General features: G+C 45.3%; 1 protein-coding gene across 3 annotated transcripts in view; it reads left to right on the top strand.

The window, feature by feature from the left end:
* The first annotated feature begins 292 nt into the window (after positions 1-292).
* Positions 293-18,154, top strand: part of Spata45 (spermatogenesis associated 45) — an 18,934-nt gene continuing 1,072 nt past the window's right edge. Inside the window, exons 1-3 of one of the 3 annotated variants that reach the window (XM_023710389.1) lie at positions 5,135-5,168; positions 11,377-11,441; positions 12,514-12,817. In XM_023710389.1, coding sequence (XP_023566157.1) covers positions 12,541-12,817 — 277 coding nt within the window. In that variant the 5' untranslated portion in view covers positions 5,135-5,168; positions 11,377-11,441; positions 12,514-12,540. Of the gene's footprint in view, positions 307-5,101; positions 5,169-11,376; positions 11,442-12,513; positions 12,818-18,154 lie in introns of those variants that run through there. The other 2 variants (XM_023710390.1, XM_004626861.2) reach the window with 2 other exon arrangements.

The raw sequence follows: 18,154 nt of genomic DNA, 5'->3' as shown, positions 1-18,154 counted from the left end.
ACGTGAACAGCATCTAGGATCCAAGTCCAGGGTTCCACTAGGAGTGGTGTGGCTGTGCCCGAGCGAAGGTTTCCTGCAGCCCAAGGGCCTCAGAGGATCCGAGGCAAACACAGAATCTGTGATGCTTCTCTGGCAGGGGCGTGGGTGTGGGCCGCCCGCCCTTGCCTCGAAGGACTCTCGCTGTGCTCTGTGCGCCTGGGCAGCAGAGACTGTGCTGGCTTGAGCTGAGGAAAGATCCAGGTGGGAGCAGGGGGTGGAGGAGAAGGCTGGGAAGCAGAGCGCCGTGTCTACTTCCCCCACATCGAGGTATTTCATTTGTTTTCTTATTCTTTTATTTATTTATTTATTTATTTATTTATTATTGCATCCAGAATTGAACTTGGGACCTTCTGTTTGCCAGGAAGGTGCTTAAACTGCTGAGCCACCTCCCCAGGCCTCATTTGTCTTCATTTATCACATTCCTAGAGGAATTTTATCCCAGGGTTTTCCCTTCTGCAGTGCTTTTGTCTACCTTTGGTTCGTGATGTCAGTGGAAGTTGCCAGCACAAGGAGACTACTGAGGACTTCAAATGCCTTTTAACATTTTAATACCATTTAAGCGTAAATGCATATGTTCCTATTCCCTGTTGAGTCTTTTTTTCTTTCTTTTTTTCCTTTTTTGGTAATAACTGAGGACCTCACGCTTTCCAGGCAGGTGCTGTGCTGCTGAGCTATATATCTGGTTCCCTGTTGATTCTAAAATATCTGATTTATAACAAGGCACACTGGGCTGGGGAGATGGCTCAGTAGGGCCTGAGTTCAGTCCCTGGTTCTGAAAAAAAAAAAGGCACACTTACACCTGCACCAGCACACACCAGTGTGCTGGAGCCAGCTTGCCAAGGCTTGGAGGAGCTCACTTGGCCTATTGTTCCCAAATCCAACTTCAGAGATAGCATCACTGGTAGCTTAAAAGTGTTCATGATGAGAACATTATTTACATGGTGGAAGATTGCAAATGCTGTATTCACCAATGAAACACTGCTGAAAATCTAAAGTAGCCAGTCATTTCCTGTGGTTTAGAGCCTAAGTGTCCTCCAAGGCTCCATGTCAAAGGCTTGATCTCAGCTGATGGCATTGTCAGGAGGGGGTGGGATTCAAGAGATGAGGCCTACTGGGGGGAAGTGAGGTCACCGGGACGGGGCTTCTTCCTCTGTATCTCTGCTTCGAACCCCTCAGCAGAGGCAAGCAGCTTTGCCCTGGCACGTGCTCCCTGGTATGAGGCTCTGCCTGGCAACGGGGCCAAGGAGTTACGGCTGGAACTTCTGAAACCATGAACCCAAACCTTCCCTCCGTTAAGCTGAATTTCTGATTTTGTCACGATGAGAGAGAACTAATGCACCATCCAGACCACATGAGTCATTTCTTACAGATTTATTTATTTCTTTGGCAGAACCAGGGCTTGAACTCAGGCCCTTGTGCTTGCCAGGCCCCCTCTTACAGATTTAATAAGTCAGAACTTTTGGAGGGCAACTGGTTCTCCTAACTGGTCTGTCTTTCTTTCTTTCTTTCTTTCTTCTTTCTTTCTCAGACAGGGTCTTGCTACATAGCTCAGGCTGGCCTTGAGTTCACTCTGTAGCTCACACTGGCCTCAAACTCATGGATTACCTCCTGCCTCAGCCTCCCAAGTGCGAGGATTACAGGTGTGTGCTACCACACTTGGCCCCCTTCAGTTTCTTAGAGTTACTTATTTAAGTAAAAGAACAGAGTTCCCACCTTAGTTTGGTTGAGTTTATGACCAAAGGCCCCAGGCAGGGACTTAGAACCTGAACATTATATTCCAAGTTCATTCCTCCCAAGTCGCAGGTTAGCAAAAATTCCTTTATGAACATAGCAGGAGCACTTCTAAAACCCATATTTCCTCTATCGTGTTCTTGCACAATTTTTAATCACCTAAACTTGTATTCTTCTTAACCTCCCTAGGCCCTAGGCTGGATCCAGGTTTTTAAAGTATCTTGGGGAGAAAGAGTTCTTTAAGAAACTGACCTCAAAATTAAAATACCAAATGAGTACAAGACCTTCAAAGACACTTTGAAGCTTAAGTCACATTAACATAATAAATCTGCCTCAGCAGACCCTCTCATCTAAAGCAATTAAATCTTCATTGACAGATTTATGCTAAAAAGGCCTTGCAACCTGGTTGTGTGTTATCTGCTCTGACTCACCACTTAGAAATTCATTTCCTGAAACCATAATGAAGAGCCCACGCCAAGGAAAACAGACTTCTAATCTCCCTCCAGTCAACTCCACAGGAGTCTTCAGCATGGTGTCTACTGAGAGTTGAGCAAATGAGTAACTCCAGAAAATGTGTGGAGCAAGGGCCAGGTGGAACCAGGCCAGACAGAAGTCAAACTCCTAATCTCAAGCAGTGTTGGCAAAGGAGGCGAGTGGATTGGATAGCACAGAGCTGGTGAGTGAGCTAAGGCAAAGCCAGCGCATGCACAGACACTTGTGCACAGTGTGTCCCAGTGACTTTCTCCTTGGGGAGACATGTACCCAACATCCACCGCTCTGCAAGGTTTATTTGGGCTCACAGAAAAGGCTTCAGTTCATAATCACTGGCTCCAGGGTAGGGTGGTGTGGCAAAGGGACATCGCAGAGGAGAAGCAGCTTGTAGCAGGGTCGACAGGAAGCAGAGAAATCAAGGGAGGAGCAGAGAGAGCGATCCTTCCAGGCTGCACTCCCCAGTGACCTCCTCCTATAGCCAGGCTTCCTTCCCAACATCACATTTAACTGCAAACTCGTCACTCGACTGCTCTGTGGACAAATATCATGCCGTCGTGACCCAATCTCCTTCCCAAAGCCTCACCATGTGTGTACAGGGCTTTGGGGGACGACCAGATACAAACCATAACACAGTATGTCCAAAATACACAGTACATAGTTACATAAGCAGTTACTACAGTAAAAGACACTGCCATTAATCTCCCTCAAATAGTCATTTTAGAAACAATTCAGAGTTTGTAAATATATCTTGCTTTGCACACACACTTATCCTATTGTTATTACCACTTTCTGAAACAGTTCTGGAAGTCCTCTTTTGTGAGTGGTTTACAAGGTATAATTAAAAAAAAAAAAAGAAGATACAGTGAAAGCTGCTGCTGAGCACCATCCAAAGAAAGAAAGATTAAAAACATTACACTGTGTCCTCATCCGCCTCATTCACTAGATCCGGCACCATGTGATTCTGGCTCTTGGCCACAGTCAAAACTATCATGAAAGTGAGATGCTTTTAACTGATTCAGGACATTGAGGCAGCCACAATAACACAACCAAAGGCACTCACGAAAGAGGGCTTCAGAAATGCTTCAGAAAGTGGCAAGGACAATGAGATGTATTCAACTGTGTTCAGAGTGAGTGGGAGGATTTTGATCGGGATTCTGTGACAATGTGTCTTTTACAGTAAAACATTTAAAAAATGTAATCACTTGCTGTGTTTTTATGTCACACCACATACACACTGTGTGCAGCTCTGCACATCCTTGGCTGCTGCATCCTGCAACACTCTCAATGTTCCAAGGGAAAAACATCAAGAGGATGAAGAAATAAAGATAAGAGTGGAAAGCTGAGGTCAGGTACAGCCCTCTCTCCTCTGATGGGAGGAAAGGAACCACTCAGTTACCACAGGAGCATTTATACATTTGACAATCTCAGGAAAGAAGGACTGCCTAGTAACTGATGCCTGGAATTGTCTCAGGCAAGGTGTTTTCTTAGGACTGAAGCACCTTGACTGCTTGAGGTGCCTTTCATTCTTGAACACATGCGCCTTGCCTTGCCTTGCACACACGCATGACCAATTTTCAGCCTCAGCCGCTCCCTATACTTTACATCCTTTCTGACCGAGAGTCTGGACATAGCTCAGCCCTGAAGCTGTCAGAGCTGCTCCTAAGGAGTCAGGCGTCTTGGCAGCCTTTGCTCAGTATCTGGAGAGCCTTCTTACAAACAAGACAAAAGACTGTGATGAATGCACCTGTCCTTGGAAAGAGCCCTGCGTTGGTTACTGTGGCCCACCGCTTAGCAGGATTGGGTGGCCTAGAGCACTGTGGCACGTCTGCTGTGTTTTGTAGAGAATTGATTTCTCTGGCCTTGTGAAGTACTCTCTTCAACACAAGCCTTCTTTCCCCTATTACTGGTTCCTGGAAAGAAATTATGACTTTGTATTCTAAAATTTATTTCTGATAATTTTTAAAAAGCTACGATCCTGCTGGGCATGGTGGCACAAACTCATAATCCCAACATTCAGGAGGTTGAGACAGGAGGATCTCCTCGAGGCCAGCCCAACCTGCATGGTGGACCCTATCCCAAAATAAATACATAAATAAAAGCTTAGTTCTCTCCTGAGAAAATAGATTAATATTAATAAGATACTTCCGTGTAAAATATAAAGGTTTTTAAAAAAATTGTGTTGGGATCTTGCTGCTATGTTGCTCAGGCTGGCCTCAAATTCAACTCAAGCGATAGTCCCACCTTGGCTGCCAAGTAGTATGGTGGTCAGCAGGGTGCATAGGTACCTCCTTTAGTCCAGGTTCCCTCTGCTACCTGCCGTATACACAAATATACAACTTCAGCACACAAAGAAATTGATACTGAAAGAGGTTGAGGCCAGGGAGATAGCAAGTGCGAGGTCCTGAGTTCAATCCCTGGCACCACCAAATAATTAAACAAATAAATAATTAAATAAAAAGATTAAAATAAAAGCCTCAATTTTGGGCGGGCCAAATAGCTAAGTGGATTAAAGCACCTTCTTAGGCAGAGGCAACAGCCAGGGTTCACTTCCCCACATGCTGTGTCCGCCCCATCCCTGGGCATGCTGAGACAGCGATTGAGACTGGGCGTGGTGGTGCATGCATCTGTAATCCCAGCTCTTTGGGTGGCTGAAAACAGGAGGATCACTACGAGTCCAATCTACGTAGTGAGACCCTATAGACCCTTACTAAAAAATACAAAAAAAAAAAGGTTGAATCATTTATCCAAGGACACCTGACTTGATTCCAAAATGACCACTGTTACCAGGGTTCTGTGAGAGAACAAACCTGCTAGGTTCCAGGTCACATTCTGTCACCACGGTGACCTCCCTGTGCCACATACACACCGCGGACTACACATAGGCTTGGGGTAACTGTATGTGAACGGTGAGTCATAAAAATGTTTCTGGAGGAAAATTAACACTTTTTCTCAGTGTAGACGACCAGTTCTCATGTTGTGGTAATTACAGTTTCCATAAAGCCACCACAAGCACTGAATTAACAAACACTTGATAATTGTTTTTTGGGAGCTTAGATTCCTGCAAGCCTCTGGTCACAAAATTTTTGTTAACCAACCATTATGTAATTGCATTTGATACATGCTTCTGAGGTATTGTTTTGAGAAGCGGTCTCACTATGTTTCCCAGGCTAGTCCAGAATTCCTAGGCTCAATAGCTCCTCCTGCCTCAGCCTCCCGAACTGGGCTAACAGGTATAAACTACCATGCCTGTATTATGTTTCTGTTATTTTATTTATTTTGTATTTTAGGGAAGGGTCTACAGGGTGTTCAAGGTCTCACTACTAGAGCCTACTCATACTGATCCACCTGTTTACAGCTTCCCAAGAGCTGGGATAACAGGTGCACACCACCATGCCCAGTCTCAATTGCTGTCTCAGCACACCCTGGGGGCAGAACCAGCACAGCAGGCCCAGGATCAAACCCCCAGCCCCTGCATCTGTTTGCAGGTGTTTTAATCCAATGAGCAATTTGGCTGGCCATTGTTACTTTAATTTTTTATTTATTTGAGACAGGGTCTCTGGCATTGTCTCACTTTTGTAGCCCCCAGGCTAGACTCGAACATGCAGAGATCCTCCTGATTCAACCTCCTGAGTGTTGGTATTACTGGTGTGTGCCATCACGCCTGGTTCTGGGGTGCATGGTGCGCGCCGGCATCTGGGGCCTAGACGGTACTTCTGGGCATCTGGCCTCCAGGGCAGGGGATCAAACTCAGGTCCTTGTGCTTCCAGGTAGGTGCGCATGCCTCTGAGCTAGCTCTCCCGCCCCTTATGTTTCTATTTAAACACACCTAATTTAATCCATGTTGTTGATTCATAACTGGTAATTGAGTTCACACTCAGCAGCACAACAGCTCAGACCTACATAGTGTCCCGAACCAGCTGGTCAGTGAACGAAGGTCACCTGGGAGAGGAGCGGGGAATTGAGGAGGGGACAAAGGACAGGAGACGCGAGAAATGGCGACAAGACAGGATTCTGATCAAGTCTCGTTTATTCAAAGGAAACTCTGGGTATAGATAGTGGAGGCATAGGGAGATGACGTGGGCGGGTAAAAGGCGCGAGTAACAGGAAGTCCCACCTCGGGGGCATAGCAGGAGATTTATGGGAAATAGGCGGGGTAAGAAGAATTAGGAGCTTAGCTCAGCAGAGGTAGGGGAAGGAGGAAGTCAGCGTCACTAATGACGCTGATGCACCAAGAGAATTTTATAGGTCAGAGGCACTCAGGTGACCATTAAGGGATATGTGGCGCAGAGTCATGATGTGGCAGATTCACAGGAACCCGGAAGCCCACTTGCAGTAGGATTGGAGGCCTGGAGGTATTGGGCCTCCCACACATAGTGCTTGTGTATACATATTTCCCCCAGGCACATCACATTCTTCTTGTGCCCATGGACACTTGAAAGCGCTTCAGCACGAATCTTAGGGGTCATTTTATTTTTCTGTTCCATTTATTTGGTACAGCGTTTCACTATACAGCTCGGACTTGTAGTGATCCTCCTGTCTCAGCCTCCCTGGTGCTGGCATTACAGGGGTGGGCCACCACGCCCGGTTTCTGTGGCGGGCCATACCCAGGGTTCCAGGGCAGCAAGGCATGCGGTCCCAGGGATGGAACCTGGGTCCTTGCACTTTCCAAGTAGACCCTTAGACTGCTGAGCTATCTCCCCAGTCCCTTAGGGACCATTGTAAACAGTAAAATCCATCCCAAACCTCCCACCCCATGTAAAAGCTATGGCACTAAATAGACCAGGAAAGGATACCTGTGTAAAGCCTGAGAGCTGGAGCAACACAGAGGGAGTCTTTCGGCCCTGAGCTGGGAAGGTGGGCATCACCCTTGCTGCTTCGGACATGGCCTCAAATAGCTGAAGGTGTCGCAAATATTAATTTCATGTAACAAACTTTAGTAGTCATTATCTTAGTTGCTTAACCATTGCTGGGACAAAATTGCCAGGGGGCTGCCCCCAATAGCAGTGGGTAAGGGCAGGGAATAAAGAAAGACAAGAGACAAATTTCAGGGTACAAGGGGACCGGGAGGAACCTGCCCCCAGTACACTGGCACAACAATCTCCGTGGCTGACCCTTCTATATTAGCAAGCGAGGAGAACCAGGCAGGGGTGGGGTGGGGGTGAGGCGGCGTTCTTTTCATGGAAAAGCAACTATGGTAAGTGGCACTAGTTAATGCAGAACGTGTCCTTCTCCATATCAATGTGCCATGTTCTTTAGATTGTCCTCAGCAGATGTTATGTCGCCCCAGGACTGCTGTGGCTTGTAGCTAGGACTGCTGTGGCTAGGAACTTTCTCTGAGCAGCCAGGAAGCACTGGGCCTTCTGCATACTTCTCCGTTCCTAAAGTGGGTCATAGGACCTCCAGACCATGCACGGTCCCCAGCATAGGTATTATTTCATATCCCCTGGTCCTTAACACACAACACCTGCAACTTAAGGAAGGAGAGGTTTGCTGTGGCTTAGTTTCGGTCCATGCTCAAAGGGCTCCAACACAGAAGCAAGATGTGGAGGGACCTGGCAGAGGAAAACGCGCTCAGACTGGAAGAAGCAGAAAGAGGAGGAGGAGCCCACTGCCCTTCCCAGTCCCACCCTGTGAGCTGCTTTCTGGGAGCGCAGGAGCGGGGAAGTCCCCTGGTGAGACCAGTGCCCCCACCATCCAGTCACCGCCCTCACACAAGGCTTTGGGGGTTCATTTCTGACCCCAGTCCTGGCAGTGGGTATCTCCCTTACTCCTTCCAGATCCCTTTCCATGGCCAAGGGTTCCACATGCAGTTCATGTCCATGTAGCAGCCTGAAAAGCAGGGGGAAGCCGCTGGGAAACTGACCTGCTGTTGGGTCACTCAGGGCCAGCACCTAGGCTGCAGCCTGTGTGGGCGCACACGGCCCCATGAGCTGGGGGCCTGCGCAGCATGCAGCTCCGCTAGCGCCTTCTGGAAGTCTCTACAGTTTTCTTTCCTTCTGTCTGTGTTTGTGTTTTGTTTTCTTGGGGTTTTTCGAGGCAGGATCTCAGGCTGGCCTTGAACTCACTATGTAACATAGTTTGGCCTCAAACTTGTGGCAATCCCCTTGCCTCAGCCTTCCATATGCTGGGAATACACACATGTGCCGCCATACCTGGCTGGGAGTCTTAACTTTTCTAACCAAGGTCCGTTATTTTAGTTTCACTGGGGCCCATGAATTATGCCACCACATCGTATCAAAATCACACAGCAAGTGAACAGATAAGTAACGTGGGGGGACAAAATACCTATCAAATTGAAAAATTTTTATTTTTTGGTACTGAGACTTGAACTCCGAACTATCTTCCTAGCCCCAAATTCTTTTTTTTTTTTAATTTTTTTTTTATTTGAGAGAGAGAGAAAGAGAGAGAGTGAGTGTGTGTGTGTGTGTGTGTGTGTGTGTGTGGCCAGCTCAGCCCACCAGGGGGCGGGGCTGGCTGGCATGTGGTGCTGGGGGATTGAACCGCGGTCCCCTGATGCTTTGCTAAGCTTGTTCTAAGTAGGTGCTTTAGACCACTGAGCCATCTCTCCAGCCCCCCAAATTCTTTTTTTGCGAAAGGCCTAAATAATGTGATAAAATGACCACTTGTTGAGGTTGAAGGTGGTAAGCTGGTGACATGTATGCCACCATCTAGTCCATGAACACTAAGAACTGGGCATCTTTTACACTGAACAGAAAACAAACTAAGATCCAAAGTAGGTAGGTAACCCACAGCAAGACAGTGGGTAGCACAACTAGTGGTTGAACCAAGTACCTCCAAAATCCATTCTTTTACCACTAGATTCTATGGCTGAGTAATTTTACTGGGCTCCAGTTTTCAAGTTATTTGTAATATTACTATAATAAACAGAAGCACCCAAATGACACCCCAGCATTTGGAGGCAGATTTATTTTACATCTATGGGCACAGATTGGGATCATTCCCACAATATCAGGTCCCTATCTCTAGTGGTCAAGGGATTTTTATACGCTTTTATGTATTTGGTACAGGGTCTCACTACTCAGCTCGGACTCATAGTGATCCTCCTGTTTTAGCCTTCCAAGCACTGGGATTACAGGCGTGCACTGCCACATCTGGCCTCCTGGCCACTAAGCCCTCCGCCTTCCTGGGGATGGGGCGGGTGCACATGTGGTGCCAGGGATCAAACCCCAGTCCCTGCGCTTGCCTAAGCAGGCACTTTGTCCACTGAGCTATCTCACCGGCCTGGGATTTTACATGGTGCACAAGCTGGAGGTACTCAGGTGAGACAGAGCAGCCTGGCAGTTCTGATTTGCTAGCAGGGTGAGATCATGGGTTCCAAGGTTAGATTAATGATCCACAGTTACAGTCGGCCGTCCTGCGAGGCCGGTTATGCTCTCATGGTTACAGGGGTCAAGAAAGCAATTACGGAGGCATGAAGCAGTTCCAGAGCTCGGCACTTTCCAAAGAACAAAGTTTTTTAAAAGGAATAATTTTTCCGGTACAGGTTTTCCCTTTCATTGTGAGTTTCAATTTCCTGAACTTCTCAGTGCAATTTTAATTAGGACATTTTGGCTTCCTTTACAGTAGATCCATAAAATTGTTGCTGTATTTCCCTCCAGTACTAAGAATGGCCCCCAAGGCCTCGTGTATGGTAGGCAAACTCTCCATCTACCACAGAGCTCCAGCTGAGAGTCTTAATCACCCAAGATGGACTGGAACTTGTGATTGTCCTGCCTCAGCCTCCTAGGTGGACAGGATTAGAGGCACGTGCCACCACACCCAGATAAAAGGGACTTTTACCAAAGTATAAGTGAGCTCCAAAATACATGAAAGATAATTACCATGCATTCTTTTTCCTTTCCTTCAGTCATCTCCCTGCTTGTTTTTCATTCATAGACTCTCCAGAGCAAATACTAAAAATATTGAAGTTTAATTTCTGATGAATTAGTATTTTTAGTGAAAGTTTAACAACAAAAACAAGATATTTAGACTACCTGTAGATTCGTTCCACCCATATTATTCTTGATTTCTTTATACCAGATCATTAACTGCTGATTGGAACAGTGAGTTTTATTGATGCCAACGTAATTTTTTAGAGTTGATTGAGCACCTGAAACATTTTGTCATCTTTGATTTAAACTTGCTAGATCCCGTCTTAATAAAGGAGTTTTTTCATTTCTGAGACTGACATCTAAAGATGTCTAATTAAATCACTTAAGTGCAAAGTTGGTCTTTTTGGGTGGCTTGTAGTTTACCTTTTATATTTATGCACAAACATGTATGGATTTACACTTTAAGTCCGTTTGTCAGCTGTTGCTTATTGGCTTCCAACATTATGCTGAGGTCAGACTCAAGAGTTACAGAGAAAGATATGGCTCTGAGCGCAAGGATTTCCCACAGGACATAAAAATATAAACTTGAAAGAGATGGAAAAATGTGTAGCCATGGCTCAGTTTTTAAACAGGTTTTTTCTTCATCTCATATCTTATGTTATTTTTAGAGTTTCTCTTAATTTTTCAAATTCCCAAGAACAAAGTGAATACAGGAGAGTTAGTTCTGCCTGAAACACTACATTGGAGAAAAATAGTTTTTCTTGTTTTTCCTGATCCCAAACCAACCTTGGGAGCAGAGCCAAAGTCAGCCCACAGGCAGGAAGTGAGCCCCGCTAAGATAAGAGACTAGCTAGAGCGATGGCTGGGGAAGCTGGGTGACCTGTTAACTGTAAGATTCCAGACACAGGAACAGAACAGTTCCCAGAGCACTGCGTGTGGACATCTTCGGAGAACTCAAGCAGGTTTGTAACAGGATGGCCTGGACGTGACATAAGCCTACAGAACGATCCCAGCCCAGCCCGTCAGGAGCCGGTGTAGAAGCTGTCCTAGGTGTCCTGGACATTGGGCAGCGTGAAGGGACATACCCTCGCGGTGCAGTGTAGGCTCGCGTGTAACTTCATAGTGCCCCGTGCTGTGCATCCGCTTGCATTGTACTCTTTTATCTTTGCTCTCGCTGTCTTTTCTATTTACTTGGTCCAAATTCCCTCTGCAGAGCCAGATTCTTTCCCACTTTTCATTTTGTCACTGCCTTTTGCTCTGTTTATTGAATTCTTTGTTGAAGGTGAGAAGAACCTGGACCCCAACTCCAGAAAGAGAGCCGAGTAATCCAGGACCTAGTACCAGTTGGTGAGCCGCCTTTTAGAAACAAGCTAGTCAGTAACACAGCCACATCCCCGCTGGACGTGGAGCAGGACAATGTGCTGGTTCTTACGCACTTCGGGGGCTGCAGAGACAGTCATGACGCTACGTGAAGAATCTTCCTAAATTCTTGTCATTTATGTATCTTTACATTTGTTCTATCCCAGCCAATTTAATTTTTCTGTACTTCCTTTTTTGTTTTTTGAATTTTTGTATATTCTTACAATGAAATCCCTTCATATACTTACTGGGAAGGGAACACCCAAAACGCTAATGTTGGTTGCCTCTGGATCAAGTACAATTTTAATTTTTCTGCCTTATCCTTTTTGGTATTTTCTTAATTTTCTACTATGGATATGAATTATTTTTATAGCAAGAAGGAACAAGAAATCTTCCTATAATAAAGAATCAATGCATACTATTTCAGAAACAAAATATATTCTCTCACTATATCCTATGAATTTTCCTCTCATTGAAGAAAATCTGAAAAAGCGCTTAGGAAGCAATAATAAAATTGGGCTGAGGTGTGTGTTAACAATGACACACAAGAAATCACCAGACACACAGGCTTTATGTGAACAACGGCTGGATTTAGACTGGGTGCAAACAGGCTGAGAGTATGAATGATGTCAACCAGAGCAGAAGTGAAGTTTTTATAGGGCTTGGGGATGGGATTATTTATACTCCCAAGGAATCTGGGTCAGATTATACTCCCAAAGAATCCAGGTAGAAAATTTGGGGCCAAAGTTCCCAAGGTAGTCAGTACAAGCATGTAGATAATACTGAATTTTCCAGCATTGGAGAGATGACACATCCTCTGCTAAGTTTTCTTTATGGCCATCTGTTCTGCTTGCTGAGGGTGGCACGACCTTTTAGTGGTTTTCTGTCATTTGTGGATGGCAGCATATTTGCTGAGAGGATCTGTCTTGGGTCAGACATGGTGGTGTGAAGTCCCTGGCATAGGTAGGTGGGAATATTTAGCAGAAGGAGAAAGAGGATCCGGTTAGCATCATTGTGACTACTGGATGCTAACACATAGTACATTTTTGTTTGTTTTCAGGGCAGCAAGAACTGGTTTTTTGGCATAATGGCAACTACAAACAAATCCAGTGAAAAAATGAAAACACCTAGAGGAAGAAAACAGTGTCTCCTGGAGGAGATAAATGAAAAGCGTGAATCCAACTGTTTAGTAGAAAGAAGCAATCAAGTCAGCTTACTGAGAGTTCAGAAGAGGCATTTCCTTGGCACCTATCAGTCCTGTGCTTACACCCAGATTAAAGAACCTGTTCCTGACAGCGGCAGGAGCTCTTGGATCCGGCTGAGTCTCCTTGTTCACAGGGAGAGAAAGCACTTTGCACCAAAAAGTAAGATCTCATAGTAGGACTCGTACTCAACCAGCAGGAGGGGTTCATAATGAAATTTAGGAAGAATTTCCTGAGAGACTCCCAGGTGTGATCCTGGAGTAGCTGGAATCTGGAAACTGGGATTGGTGGCACAGACCTATAATCCTAGCACTCAGGAGGCAGGAAAAGGAGGATCACTACTGAGTTTGTGGCTACCCTGGGCTACGAAGGCAGTTCAAGCCCAGCTTCAACTACATAGCGAGACCTTGTCTCAAACATCAAATAAACCAACAAAAAAAAGCAATCCATCCGTAGGTAAAAGCTCAGTAAGCTAGTTGTACTGGGCTCCACGACAGGTGAGACTCATTTTCTTTTGCCTGAAGACTATCAGGCCCCAGGTGCAGGTAGGTCCATTTAATAGTCTCTCCTTTGTGGCCTACAATGTACATCCTTAACAGGCCAAGGTGATTCTGATGTTGATTGCCCAAGACCCACCTTTTGAGCAAAAGCTGTTAGGCAATTGTGACAGACCCAGAAACTCCGGAGACTGCCCATCTCACGGATTTCTGCTGTCTTGGGAAACATTTCCGGTGCAAAGCTGAAGTAAAAATAGAGATGGTTGTGATGAGAAACAGAAGGCCCTGAGAAGCACTGACAGAAATACAGAGGGAGCTGGGCAGAGGGGAGTGATGTGGGGCTGTGGTATTTTTCAGGAGGGAGAAGAGAACCTGGTAAGTTCCAGTCATTTTGATATTGTTATAAATATCAAACAAACTGTGGATACTTGTTTCTTGGTCAAGGCGGGCAACTGATACTACACTTATTGGAAAACAGTACTGGAGTTCTGTGTTGTGGGGCACAGCAGTACTCCCAGAATTCAGGAGGATGAGGCAGGAGGATTGCCACAAGTTCAGAGCCAGCCTGGGCTCTCCAATGAGCTCAAGAACACCCTAGAGTACATAGGGAACCCCTGTCTCAAAAACAAAGCAAACCCAAAAAAGTATGTGCATGTATTCATGTTCGGTACAAAAAAATACGTTAGTAATTTATTCAAAAACAAAAAATGGCCCACCTTAGAGAGTTAACTTTTTTGATGTGTCTGTGACTCTGAATCTGGCCAATGCTCTTAGTTAATGGTGTAGGGTAGTGACAAGGTGTGATGTAAGAAGCCAAAATGCACCACTGTGTTTTAAGTTTAATCTGTAACAATCATCATCACCATCAATAATAATAATTCTAAAAGGAATGCCTTTCATGTTCCTAATTCTATGAGGAAAAAGGAGCATAATCTTTTATTCTGGTAAAATTATTTGGAACTATAGGAGTGAAATTTTCACTGGTATGGTGGAGGGAAAAAACCTCCCTCCTAGGACAAACATAGTATCTCCCTTTACAGGAAGAAACATAATGATCTTCATTCAGTACAGAGTCGGACACATTATCCCATAACCAACATTCTTGTTATCAAGGTTATCAGCCAACATTATGAGGATTGTGAAAGAAACTTTTACAAATTTTAGAAAAACTCTTGGCCCCTTTTAAGAGTGATAGCAACTCAAGTTTATGAGGACAAAATGCAAATAGACCTAATTTACATGTTTTAGTAAGTGGTGTGAAAACAAACCAGTGGTTCTCAAAGTGCGGCTTGGGGATCCTTGGGTATGCACATTTTTCAGGTCCATGAAGTTGCAGCTACTTTCACAAAAATATTGAGATACTGTCTTTCCCACTTTTCTGCTTGCTTGAGAGTAACAGTGAGGGCCTCACTACTCTGACCACTAGAGGAATGTGGGCGGAACTTCAGCATTAAACACTTCCCAATTTTATGGGTTGGTGAGGTACAGCTGAGTGGTAAAGTACTTGCCTCGTGCATGTGAAGCTCTGGGTTCTGTTAATTTCTAATATGGTAAATACTATAAATATTGAACAAAAGCCTGATAGAGTCCTCAGTGATATTTAGAAATATAATGGATCCTAAAACCAAAAAGTTTGAGAGTTGTTGGCTTAAACAAAATACAATTATTGACAGCGCTGTGCGTTCTCAAAAGCCTGTTAACATATCTCTATGATTTTTCTCAATTTTTACTTGAAACTTGTAGCATTCAGTTTCAATTCTAATTCTCATCAAGAATAAACAAGACATGCTGGGACTTTCTTTTGCTCTTGCCACAAGAGGAAAGTACCTGGGCAGTGGTTCTTGTTCTGCTTTTATGTCAGGCCTACCTTACTCTATTTTATGAATAGTGTTAAAGTTTGAGAAGGCTGACAATAACATGCTCTCCTAATCTGAGTTTAGAGCAACTGAGAAATAGGTTGAGGTAAAAATGTCGACTTCCATATTGAAAAGCAAGTCTACAGTGGAGGAATCAACTAATGACCAGTTCACCCCTAGAGGGAATTTGACCCATCCTGAATCCAAATTTCAGACCAGCTTTATAAGAGATGCCAAGAGATAAGGCACACCTTACAGGTAGCCAGCAGATGCAGAGAGGGCTCTCATTTGTAAAATTTGATGAACTTATTTTGGGAGTTTGTTGGGAAACTATTTGTCTTCAATGACAGCCATCATTCAGTATAAAACAGCAACCTATAAATGACCCTCCCCGATCGCTTGAATGTGGAAGATTACCAAAGCCCAGCACTTGCCCTTTTGCTCTCAAGTGACTGTAACATAAATAGCTTTCAGGAATAACTGTTCGGAGAACTATAAATATGATCTCTACTTTTAGCCCTGAACTTTCCCGATTTCCAAAGAGGCAGATTGGGTGTGTCTAAGAGATTGTCCCTTCTACTTGGAGTCTTCCACAGTTTACCATTAATGAAACAGTTCTTGTTCCTCACCCCATCTTAGTTACTTCTCTTATTGCTGAGACAAAATACCCAACGATCAAAAGATAAAGCAGGAAAGGTTAATTTGGCTCACAGTTTGTAGAGGTTTCAGTCCATAACCTGCTGGCTCTAAGGCAGGGTGGCATGACAGAGCAACCGCTCATGGCAGCCAGGAAGTAGCGAAGCAAGCAAGGGAGAGGAGACAAGCCTTTCTGTCTCTTATATTGTATTCAGACTACCAGGATTAGGGGAGTAGAGAACCTATCTGTGGGCTGATGAGCAATCATCCACCCTTAAGCCCAGCACCCTTAATCCTAGCATTGCAGCATGAATCAATCACACCCTTCAGATTCAGCCGCCACTGCAACAGTACCATCTAAAACTGCATGAGGCTTTGGGGGGGCAGCTATACACAAACTGTAACACACCCCCAGTACACACATGTCACCACTCACCTTCATCTGTGTCACCTCAGAAAATGGCGAAAGACCAAGAAGAACCTCTGAGTCCTCTCCTTCCCTCATGTCCCACATCCAGCCAGTCTGCAAGTCCTAGCGACTCTGCCTCCAAGATCAGTCCTGAATCTCGCCGCAGCCATTGCCCCAATGCAGTCCATGATTCTCTCTCCAGCAGAATAGCAGGGGTTTCCTGACTGTCCCAAGCTTTTCACCATGCTCACTGCTTCACACAACAGCCTGAGTGATCTTTTAAAAACACGCCTTGAAGGGTGGCCAGATAGCTCAGCAGACTAAAGCGCCTGCTTAAGCAGAACGCCATCGCCATCGGGCGACCCTACCCATCCCCGTCCCCGCCCCCAGGGCATGCTGAGGCAGCGATTGAGACTGGGCGTGGTGGTGCACGCCTGTAATCCCAGCGCTCAGGAGGCTGAAAAGAGGAGGATCACTATGAGCCCGATCTTTGTAGTGAGACCCTGTAGACCCTGTACCAAAGACATTAAAAAAAAAAAAAAAAGCATTAGCTCCCTTGGTGTTCATGACTCACCTATGGCTTCACACCACACCTGGGATTAAATCCCCACTCCTGACCCTGTGCTTCAAGGTCCACCTGTGTGAGGAGGAAGTGACTCCCCTGTATTCTTTATTCATGCAGTCATTCAACATTATTCAGGAGTGCCTTCTTTATATCTGGCACCCTTCCAGATGCTTATCAACATAAGAATTAATAAAATCCCTGCCTCAGAAAGTTTAGATTTTATTGGGTAGATCAAGATAAATGATTTTTAAAACTAGATGCCTAAGTTAGATAAGTGGTTATGTGCTATGGGGAAACAGAATTGGAGGTGGGAGCTTAGGAAATATTGTATGGCGATGCACTGCTGCCCGAAGAACTAGATTGATCAGGGTTAGTGCCCAAGGCTTAGGAAGCAATGGTCTAACCTGGTAGTGGGCTAAAGATGAGGTGTGTTGAGTTTAACATAAGTTTCTCACATAGTACATTCTCCAGCACGCAGCTCAAATGTGTCATCTTGGGGCCATGGAGATAGCTCAGTGGTCTAAGCACCTGCCTAGGCAAGCACAAGGACTCAGGTTCATTCCCCAGTACCACATGCTGTGCCTGCCCCACCCCAAGGGCACCAAGCCAGCCATCAAGACCCAGCATGGGGGCACATGCCTGTAATTCCAGCCCTGAGGAGGCTGAAACAGGAGGATCACGATGAGTCCAAGCTGCATAGTGAGACCCTGTACCAAATATATATTTTTAAAAAAGTGCCATCTCCTCCAACAAATTATCCATCCATCCATCCGTCCATCCATCCGTCCGTCCGTCCGTCCGTCCGTCCGTCCATCCATCCGTCCATCCGTCCGTCCATCCATCCATCCATCCGTCCATCCGTCCATCCATCTGTCCATCCCTTTTATTCAGTAAGCATTGCATGTTCGGTGCCAGGCATTGGGGAAGATCATGTGAATAAGCAATCATGGTTCAGCTTCCTGTTACTACAACATATAGTTGAGATAATCAGTTTATAAAGAGAGAAAGTTATTTCAGCTGTGTGAGTGCCAGAAATCTAACCCAAGGCCTTGTGCATGCTAAGTAAGGGCTCTATCATGGAGCTATACCCCCAGTGTGACAGTGAGGTTTAGAAACACCCAATAACTATGAGGACCAGACTAGCTAATATGCATCAGCAGTCAAGCAGATACAATGCTTTTGGGCCTCTGGTTGTGCTGCCAGGTGGGAAATTCCCAATCTAAACTACAGCAAGAAGCCCCAAGTGTTGAAGGGGAGGGAGGCTAAGAGCCCTTGGCACTCTGGTGGCTCCCCTTTGCTTCTGTCTACAATGATGCAAAGACCAAGGATACAGTTTTCTTGGCTAGACATCTCCAAGCTCTCTCTTTGGGTCTTTGATGAGGAGATATGGAGGCCAACAGAGGTGGTGTTGCTTAGCCACAAACTCTTAAGAACAGAAGACTCGCCAGTTAAACAGAAGACCCAATGCTATTATGGGCTACTGGACTCTTTTAGAATATTTTGCTGAGTTTACACACCTATAATATTCAATAACGG

Source organism: Octodon degus, unplaced genomic scaffold (genome assembly GCF_000260255.1).
Source record: "Octodon degus isolate 3935 unplaced genomic scaffold, OctDeg1.0 scaffold00017, whole genome shotgun sequence".
NCBI classification, from domain to species: Eukaryota; Metazoa; Chordata; class Mammalia; order Rodentia; family Octodontidae; genus Octodon; species Octodon degus.
This window is presented reverse-complemented; position numbering and strand designations above follow the sequence as displayed.